The 10,795-nt window shown below is 38.1% G+C and overlaps 1 protein-coding gene across 6 annotated transcripts in view; it reads right to left on the minus strand.

Annotated features, from left to right (window-relative positions):
• LOC142608293 (uncharacterized) overlaps positions 1–10,421 on the minus strand; it is a 31,806-nt gene extending 21,385 nt beyond the window's left edge. For 3 of the 6 annotated variants that reach the window (XM_075780042.1, XM_075780041.1, XM_075780037.1), the window contains exons 1-3: positions 9,906–10,421; positions 7,367–7,468; positions 6,476–7,234 (exon numbers count right to left, since the gene is read on the minus strand). In XM_075780042.1, coding sequence (XP_075636157.1) covers positions 6,476–7,234; positions 7,367–7,468; positions 9,906–10,088 — 1,044 coding nt within the window. In that variant the 5' untranslated portion in view covers positions 10,089–10,421. The remainder of the gene's footprint in view (positions 1–6,475; positions 7,235–7,366; positions 7,469–9,905) is intronic. The other 3 variants (XM_075780040.1, XM_075780039.1, XM_075780038.1) reach the window with 3 other exon arrangements.
• Between the last annotated feature and the right edge of the window lie 374 nt (positions 10,422–10,795).

A 10,795-nucleotide genomic window follows, 5' to 3' on the forward strand; every position in this document is an offset into this window, starting at 1 on the left:
CCTTAAAATCCCTTTGCCGTAACTCGGCTTCACCAACCAACAGAATTTGGTAAGCTGGCTCTTCCAAACCTTTGAGGGATGTCCCAAGAAAATCATCAAAGCCACTGAATTTTTCCTGAAACCACACTGAGTACTTGTCCTTTCCCAGCAAATTATCCACCAAAGTTGTTGACCCTTCAGGAAAATCCCTGACACCCGTAGGTAAGGAGACGGCCAGGGGTTCAACATTGAGAGGAGCTGAAAAATCAGAGAACTGGGAAACATCCTCTGAACCAATATCTGATACCCAATCCTCCACACTAACCTCAACCCCTTTATCCGGATCAAAATTAATCTCTCTAGGTTCCAATGACTCCTCTGGAACCAACACCAACTAGTTCGACTCATTCGTTCCAACAACCGCAGCATCCGGAGGCAAAGAAATAAGAATCGGGACAGCCACTCTCTTCCCGTCTCGTAATTCAAGAACCCATTGCTCAGAATTACCCCATTTCCTGATGGCTTTGTCTGTGTGCTCATGGATGATCCGTTGGATGTCACGATGCAAGGCCACTTCAGTATCCGAGCACAGGGACTCATCCAAAACATTATCGGAGCACAGGGACCCATCCACTTCATTATCGGAACACAGGGACTCACCCACTTCATTATCGGAGCACAGGGACACCTCCACCGAGGCATCGGAGGGCTGGGACTCGGGCCGCAGGCTTCGAAGATATCGGCACCGAGAGACTTCTCGGTGCACGTAGGTTCCAAGCGCGACGGTGCTCCGAGAAGAGACGGGCACGCCGACGGGCTTAGCGCAACACTGTCTGTTCGTCGCCGACGAAATAAGGTGGGAGTGAGGGGCTTGCGAGGAGAAGACAGCCAGTGGGTGGGTCTGAGACTTAAACACGGGGGGCTGGGAAGGTTTGGGTTTCCATTTAAAGGCAGTTTTCAGTTTGGGTTTGGAGTGTTTTGGGTTTGGGTTAGGAGTTAGGCCCACGGGTTTGGGTTTGGAAATATTTTCTTACATCTTTGTCTCAATTTTTTGATGATCATGGTATAATTCACCAATCTTCATGCCTCCGTACTCCACAACAAAATGGTATTGTTGAACGCAAAATGCGTCATTTGTTAGAGGTCACCCGTGCCTTAAAGTTTCAATGCGTGTTCTCAAATCATATTGGAGTGATGCTGTTCTCACTGCCTGTCACCTAATTAATTGTATGCCTTCCACTGTTCTAGGTGGTCAGATCCCTTATACTGTGCTCTCTCCTAATGCACCTTTGTTTCATCTACCTCCTAAGATCTTTGGTTGTATGTGCTATGTTCATATCTTAGGTCCAAGGAGTGACAAGCTTGATCCTAGATCAATTAAATGTGTTTTTCTTGGGTATTCTCGTACTCAAAAGGGATACCAATATTACTCACCTACTCTTCATCGTCGTTTCATTAATGTTGATGTCACATTTGATGAATCTCAGTCCTATTTCTCTCCTTCAGTCGCTAGTAACAGTTCTCCTTGTCTTCCTCTCCTATCACCTGTGCCTCCTATTGAATCTCCTCAGAAACCACTCCAGGTATATCTTCGTCGCCAGAAACCTCCAACAGAGACTTCTTCCCCGCCTAGTGATCTGCCTCCTGATCCTGCCTCTCTTCCAATTGCTTTGCGCAAAGGTAAGCATTCTTGTACCTCTCACCCTATCTCTCAGTTTGTCTCTTATGGTCACTTGTCTTCATCTCTTCATGCCTTTACCACATCCTTGAATTCTACTGTTGTTCCTAAGTCTGTCTAGGAGGCTATGTCCATCTCTGGTTGGAAGTTTGATATGGAGGCTGAAATGTCTACCCTGTCTGAAAATGCTACTTAGTCTTTAGCTACTCGTCCTCTAGGGAAAACTATTGTTGGTTGTCGTTGGGTGTATACTGTGAAGTATTTTCCTAATGATTCTATTGAGCGTTTGAAGGCTCACTTGGTTGCCAAAGGGTATACCCAGACGTACGGTGTTGATTATGCTGAGACATTCTCACCTGTTGCTAAAATTTCTTCAATCCGAATTTTGATCTCCTTGGCTGCTAATTTGGGCTGGCCATTATTTCAATTAAATGTTAAAAATGCATTCTTGAATGGCGATTTAAAGGAAGAGGTGTATATGGAGCTACCACCTGGGTTTGTTTGTTGCTCAAGGGGAATCTGGAAAAGTATGTAGGTTGCATAAGGCCATCTATGGTCTTAAACAATCTCACAGAGCTTGGTTTGGTAAATTCAATGAAGTAATGTTAAAGTTTGGATTGCGACGTTGCCACTCTGATCACTCTGTGTTTTCTCATACCTCTTATAGAAAAAAGATTTTGTTGATAGTATATGTTGATGATATTATAATCGCTGGTGATGACAAGCAGGGTATTGATGATTTGAAAAGATACCTTCAAAACTCCTTTCGAATTAAGGATTTGGATAAATTTCGTTATTTCTTGGGTATTGAGGTAGCACAATCTAAAGAATGCATCAATTTATCACAAAGGAAGTATGTGTTGGATATTTTGGAAGAAACTAGCTTGTTAGGATCTAAACTAGTGGAGACTCCTATGGATCCTAATGTCAAATTGTATGAAGATCAGGGGGAGCTATTATCTAATCCTAAGAGATATCGCCGTTTGGTTGGTAAACTGAATTATTTCACAATTACTCACCCAGATATATCATTTGCAGTTAGTGTTTTCAACCAATATATGAAAGATCCTCGCCTTCCACATTGGGAGGCAGTTATTCGGAATGTGAGGTATCTTAAAGCACATTTAGGCCGTGGCCTTTTGTATAAAGCTAATGGTGATGGGAATCAAGATCAATTGATTGAGAAATTGAACTAGAATTGCATTAAAATTAAGAATTAAAGCTAGAATTACAGAGAAACTGGAGAAACAAAGTTTCTGTCCAGGTCTAAAACTAAGTTAAATTCACATCAAAAACTGATTGTACTCTTACATAGCAAGTCTATTTATAATCTTTAACTATTAGGAAATAAAGTAACTAATAGTTACATAAGTCAAAGCTGTAATTAAAGAGGATACATGGCAGATATGAGAAGTCAAAATAAGGGGCTACTGGCTACCCTAAGAGGTCAAAAAGGTTGGCTGTCTATTTGGCTTGTAGAGGGTGGCTGGTTGTCAGTCCTAATGGTAGAGGGGGGGTTTATTGGCTAGCCTAAGGATAGAGGGTGGCTGCATCAAATGGTCACCTACGAGTAGAAGCCTACACTGATGTTGATTGGGCTAGATTACCGTCAAATAGAGCCATGGCACACACATTATGTGAGCTTATGTGGATTAAGCATTTACTCGAGGAATTAAGATTTGTTGTGAAGCTACCTATGACTATGCATTGTGATAATCAAGCAACAATTTACATTGCCTCCAATCCTATGTTCAATGAGCGAACCAAGCATATTAAAGTAGATTGTCATATTACTCAAGAAAGTAGAGGATGGTGTAATTGCTACTCCATATGTTTCTACAAGAGTCCAGGTTGCTGATATGTTTACCAAAGCTTTATGTAAGACTCGTTTGGGTTTATTATGTAACAAGCTAGGATTGTATGATATATACTCTCCAGCTTGAGGGGGAGTGTTATGAGTACTAGGGGCAAAACATTAATATCATGTACCTCTTTATATATAAATAATATTTTATGTGTTAGGGTTGACTTATCAATCCCTAAACACCCCCACTTTAAACAACAGTCCCGCTTGTTTTGGGATGGCCCTTAAAGTCAGCAGTTTATGATTTTGCATTTAACTCAATTTTACCATTTTTGGTAAATTTCGGTTTCTTTTCATCTAATCGCATAATTAGTGCGAATAAGAGTTTCAGAGGTTTCCTAGTCATCCTAGGGTTTTACTTTTTCAGTATTTATATGTTATGTAGCTGTCAAAGACAAATTAGACTATTATCAATAAAATATAGACTTTTGTCAAATTCTTTCTCTAGTCGATTTCAGTTTTATCACTTTTTGGATTCAAGGACCCCTCATGGATTCGAGGTTTACTACCCAGAAACTAACAGTTTAGTTTCTGTCCATCAAAGAGAGCATCGTATGTGCTTTCTTCAGGCTTCAGCGACATTAGTTAGATATTAGACGTTTGAGAAGATTTAATTCTGTCTTATTAGGCAAATGGTTGTGGAGGTATGCCATGGAGACACATGCTCTATGAAGGAGGATTATAGAGGCAAAATATGGGAATGAATGGGGTGATTGGTGCACAAAACCTGTGTCAAGTGCGTATGGTGTTAGCCTATAGAAATTCAATAGAGCTGATTGGTTGAACTTTTCAAAACTCCTACAGAATGATGTGGGTGTAGGTACTAGAGTGAAATTTTAGAAGCATGTGTGGTGTGGGGAGTGTACCCTTAAGGAGGCTTTCCCAGAATTTTATTGTATTGGTAGGGCAAGGGATTCTTCAATAGCAGAGATTATGTGTTTTTCTACTAGGAGGTTCCATTGGGATGTTCAGTTTTTTCATTCAGTGCATGATTGGGAGCCAAAATCTTTGGCTTTGTTTATGGACATTTCTAATCTTCGTCTGTGCAGGGTATTGGTCCGTACAAAGTATGTAGGAAGCCAACAAAGAGGAGAGGTTTTAAGGTAAGTGGATATTATCATTTTTTATCCTCTCCTATTGTCATATCTTTTCCTTGAAAAATGGGTTGGCAATCGAAGGTTCCTCCAAGGGTAGCTTCCTTTCATGGTCTGCTTCTTTTAGTAAGATCTTAACAATAGATAACCTTCGTAAAAGGAGTATTATTGTTCCTAATTGGTGTTATGTGTGAAAGGTGTGGGGAGTCAGTGGATCTTCTTCTTCTTCTTCTTCATTGCCCTATAGCATATGAGTTGTGGTCTTCGATGTTTTGCTTGTTTTGAATTCATTGGGTTATGACGCATAGGGTTATCAAGTTGTTCAAGTCTTGGATGGGTAAGTTTAGTCGACATCACAATATAGCTATTTGAAGGCTTGTGCCGCACTGCTTGATGTTGTATACCTGGCAAGAACGGAATGCTAGAAGTTTCAAGGGATGTGAACGGTCTATGCTTAAGCTTAAGTCTTCTTTCTTTCAAACTCTCCTAGAATGGAGCTTGGTTCTGCCTTTATTTTCTTGTTTTGCCCTTACTTGATCTTTGTAATTTTAGTTCTTGATTTTTTGCCCCTTCAATACATTTTTAGCGTACTTGGGTTGGCTATGATAATTAATAATATTTTTACATTACTTATCCAAAATAAATAAACAAATAACAAATCTAATGCAACACCCTATGCAATGATCAAATACAAATCTAGGCATCACCCAAAAAACTAACAAAACGGAAAACAAATGGCAAATATGAAAAACATAAAGCTTGTCGGACAAAATGTTTTCCAAATACCAAATCCATCTATAATAACACTTATGTAGACTCAAACCCTCAACCACTTCTTTTTTATGTAAGTAAAAATTTGTTGATATTAAAAAATAAATAAATCAAAGGTTCTACCTAGGGACACTAGGAATGTACTTTCAAGTACAACACGAAAACATTACCACTTCTTAAATTGAGATTGATTCAGAATCATCAAATTCCTACTTCTCAAATGATCCACTGCCAGTCACTTGAAACTTACTTTTTTGAAATTAATGATAATAACTTATACTCCCGTCACACCAACATCTACTAAGGTCTAAACTCTGAGACTTCAAGCCAAATAACTGCCACTAAGTGATGCGATCCAGAATATGTAAAATAAATACTATTAACACACTTACAGTTTTTTCATATCCAAGTCTCTCTGATTCGTTAAAGTGAACACTAGTAAGAGTATTTCCATTTTACAATGTACAGATGTACTCTTGATATCTACTTACCCACTTCTGTACAGAATTCCAGAAGAACTACAGCTTATTTGTTTTGAAACTAGGGCTAATAACAACAATTTATCAAAAGCATCAAGTTAACAGGCTTCACATAAAGAAAGAAGTCTTGAGAAATACTGCCATTCCCCCAATAGGCTTATCTCTAACATCCAGAACTTGGATTTACTGTAAATATGAATGAGACAAGGCCCAAATAGAAACTCAGATATCCCATCAGTTTCTTAACTCAAATATCTAACGTGGATCTGACAGATCTCCTATCAACACTAACAAAAGGGAAAGACTGACTGACTTGCTCCCTATCCTTCCATCCTCCCTTCAACTAAATGACACCAGACAGGCTAAATGTCTCATATTTAATATGGTATCACATGTACCAATGATATATTGTATAGAGTAGAAAATCGCAATAAATATATATATATTATAATAGATAAAAATATGCTACCAATATAACCAGAAACCTAATCAGCTTTCCTTTCAATTTATATATATCAAGGAGCCATAAGTATTTCATGTAACATGCCAAGGAGCCATAAGTATTTCAAGTAACATGCCAACAAGCCTTTTAAAAAGACAGTAGACGTACTTTATCTTTACTTTGGCTGGATGTATGCCTTGAATCTGGAACCTCCTCCAATTGCCTTGTATCTGTTGCATGATCCACTAAGCAAGCTTTATGACATGTTACTCCACCACAGACATTTTCATTTGCACAATTACTCCGCTCATTGAACAATGAATGAGACTCATCCAAGAGTGAACGTTTGCATGTATCACGTTCATCCATTTCCATTTTTTTTTTGTATCTTCTACTGAAAGTTAAAAATGGAGTGGTCAACTTGGCTTGCACAACTGAATCACTGTGGTTAGTGGACTTATCTTTACAGAGTAAATCAGTGTCCTCCAAGTGTGATACTTTTAACCCAGATGAATCATCATCACATGCAAAGCTGCACTTAGTCTCAAAAGATGATTTCAAGCTAACAAAGTCCAAACTCGTTTCAGTGTCCAGCCCCATTGACTGAGAGAGTAATGTCCCTTCAGAGCAATTTTCATCACCTGCAGTGCCAAAATTAGCATGTAAACATGAAACCATCTGAATTTGACCGAACTTATCGTCCAAAACCATATCCTCAGAAGATGATCCAGCAGTGTCCTTCCTAGAACCCCCACCAGGACTTCCCATCTGAAATGATTTATCAGAGCTAACCATCATTTCTCTCGAATTAGATCCTTCAATCTGTTTCTTTCCCTTCAATCTACTTGATTTTCGGAGTGGCTGAGATGTCGAAGAATCTTTTTGTATAATAGTACCACAACATAGCCTCTTCCCATATGAAATACACTACAAGAGAGAGCGGGGTTGGGTGAGGGAAGTGAAGGTGTATCACATCATTAAAAAAACATTAAAGGTAACGTCATTAACTAAACAATGCTTACAAAAAACAATTTTCCTTCTAGTAAAAATTAGCAATACCTTAACAAGCTTATCTAGGCATTGAAGATGATATGATTGATGGCACTTATCACAGTATAAAAGGTTGCCTCTGACACCACATACAGCACATTCAAGAGATGCCTACATGAAATTGAACATCGGGCACACACAATTAAATATAAAATTGGAAAATGTCTAATTAGCGAGCAATGTCATATGATATTTTTAGGAATAAAAAAAAATTTAATTAAAAGTGAGAAGCACAAAAGCCCAATACACAAGAAGTATATGAGAGTGTTGCAAAAATAAAACAAAGTTGTAAGATTACAAAGATCTAAAAATTGTCCCAACAAGAAAAAACTATCACCCCAAACTACCTTTTACCAATCAAACAAAGATCTAAAAATAGATTTCAATTGAAGAAGAGAGGTCTTGTTATGATCCTAGTTTCCCACATGAATGAAGTGTAAGCTTAACCATGTGTATATAATCTCTTTGGCACTCTCTCCTTGTAAGCCGATTTTCAACGGTGAGTTCTACCCATGGGTTTGTATCATTTAGTATCAAAGCCAGATACCACGTCAAATAATCGAACATAACTCATTAAGTATGGCATCAAATGAGTTGCAGCTTTGTGGTCAGATTTCGAAGGGGTCGACCTAGAGGCTAGATTAAAATGTATCGTCAAGTCATTGAATAACAAATAGGTGAGTGGTGCCGCCAATATGAGAAAGGGCTACCATCAGGTTAGTGTCGACAGAGTAAGCCATCGTGGACATCAACTGCGAAGTGTGGTGATATGTTATGATCCTAATATCCCACATGGGTTAAGTGTAAGTTTAACCATGTGAATATAAGTTCTTAGGCACCCTTCCCTTATATGTAGGTTTTCAAATCCAAGTTCTACCCATGGGTTTGTATTAGGTCTCTATCCCATCAAATGTCTAAAATTATGCCCCCTCCAAATACAACATATTGAGAACAAAGGAAGAGTCTTCCACACATCCACACTTTTATGCCTCCTTGAAACTGCTACTCCAACATGCAAACAGCTCCTTCACTGAATACGCATAACCAAAAATATTCCATTTAACACAAAAGTTAACAACCAAAGCTCCCTAGAAATATTGCAATGCAAAAGGTGATGATTAATTGATGCCCATCATCTTCACATATACAACACTAGTCTGCGATAATTATCTTGCGCTAAGAAGACCACCTTCTTCCGAAGTTTTGCCTTCACTTCAATAAAGCTTTCCAAGAAAAATCCACCGCAAGATATTCGGTATTCCTTTTGACACCTGATAGTAAGATCTTACATCAAATTAGCCTGTCTTGTACAAAATCCAACCCATCTGGTCCAGTACTCTCCCATCAAAACAAATCATATAAAGAATGTCAAAAGATTATCTACTGACTCAAGCTCCCAACCATTTAATGCCCTAGAGTATGTAGAACACCAAATGAAAGCATCTTTAGCTCTATACATATATTCTGCAATAGCAGAATCCTTATTCACTACAATGGAGAAAAATCAGCGAACATGATCATAAGGGGTACCCCACTTCACCATTTATCAAGCTAAAGGCAAATGCTACCTCCAACCACAACAAGATATCTAGTAAACTTCAAGAACTTCTCCCAACAACTCCTAATATGCTTCCACAAGCTCACACCATGACCCCTAGTACACCTAATTAGAGGGAGCTTCCAAAAAAAATTCCTTTTAAAGGCCCTAGCTTACTAAATTTTGTCAAAGAAATTAGAAATGATTCTCACATATGCTCACCAAATTAGTGGGAAGTGGATGTTTCTGAGCAAACGATCATATGAAGCTTCATATATGTGAAGAACATAAACCCATCAACTTTGTACATCTTTGGTAACTTCAGATCTTTATGCTGTTCATTATTTTTATTTGACTAATATTGGATGCTCCTCAAGTCCAGTATAAGAAACTTTTACAAGATGGCAGGTAGTACAACCAAATCATAGCAAAAGTCGCACCTTAGTGCGATGGAGATATAGGATTCTCTCTTACTATGACTTCAGCATTTCTAGATCTGGTCCACCCTTATTATTTTCTCTTGTATGCATGCTGTATACTTGAAGATTTTTCCTCTTTTTTCATTGATAGATTTATTGCTTAATTTCAACCCTCTGCACCAACTTAAGACATCCTTATAAAAGCTTCACTCGACCAACACTTTAGTTCCGGCTCTTCAGCATTAGGAGAGAATAGGAATTCTCTCTCTTCTGGCGTTAGTTTCACTGCTCATCTCCCTTTTCCTTTCATAAATCCCTTTTTGTTTACCCATTTCAATAATAAATACATATTGAGCTGATAAAAAGCAAGAAGTCAACAGGAAACAGGAAACAGGAAACAGGATTCTTTCCATGTAACAGTCAGGATTGGGGTTAGTTACTTCAAGTGATGATTACATAAAGGAGGGAGGAACAATACAAATGTATATAAGGTGCTTGAGATAATTCCAAAGATGGCAAGTTTTGTCACTAAAATTACAAATGTATGCATGCAATTTTTTAAAATTAAAAAAAAAAAATTTCAGAACCTCACCGTTGAATTTCCTTTTCGATTTTGAGATATGTGCTCATCAGTCAATGCGTCATATTTATCTGGTTGGTTGTCAGCATTTGGAGCTTCCGAAAGAGCATTATGCCCAACATTCCCATCGGCAAGCCCAGTTCTTGAAGATGGGCGCTTTCGCTTGTATGTTAAAACCACCTTGCTGCTAGACATTGTAGCTTCCAAGATCTACGACCTACCTACCTACCTACCTTTACACTCACATCATCAACCATAAACATCTGTAAGGACAAAAACTTTCCCATAAATTAAGAGCTAATATACAAGCTATAAGACTAACTGAATAAGAAAGGAAAATAGACAAGATCAGCTGAACACGCACATACATGGACCTTATTTCTCACTCAAACCATTTATCTCAACGGGTCAAGATTCCTATAGCAATAGCTTAAATTTCTTTCAACTTGACGGATAAAATTTAAAAACCCCTATTGCAATTATTTTTTCACTTTAACTTGTATATTACAGCTCAAGACACATATCAAGAAAATATATATGCCATCACCTAGTTTCAAAAGATAAGACTTGCTTGTCATTCACCACATTATTGGTTCTATATGATGAAGAAGAAAAATTCTAATAAATAATAAACTTTTCGTTGAATGAAAATAATCAACTACAAAGGACCAAATGATTTGAGAGACGTGTCAAAACGGGCCAAAATTTGCTAACTCGAACTCGAATTCTTATGCTCAAGCCAACTCGCAGCCCGCTCTGTTTATGCGGGCCAACCTCACTAACTTGTGACCCGACCCGACTTTTAAACCTTTTTTTTTATTCTAAAAAATATTTAGATTATGTCAAGGTACTAGGTGCATGAACACAAAGATACAAAGTACTACACTAACACTATTTAGCAA

Source organism: Castanea sativa, chromosome 8 (genome assembly GCF_040712315.1).
Source record: "Castanea sativa cultivar Marrone di Chiusa Pesio chromosome 8, ASM4071231v1".
In the NCBI taxonomy this organism is placed as follows: domain Eukaryota; kingdom Viridiplantae; phylum Streptophyta; class Magnoliopsida; order Fagales; family Fagaceae; genus Castanea; species Castanea sativa.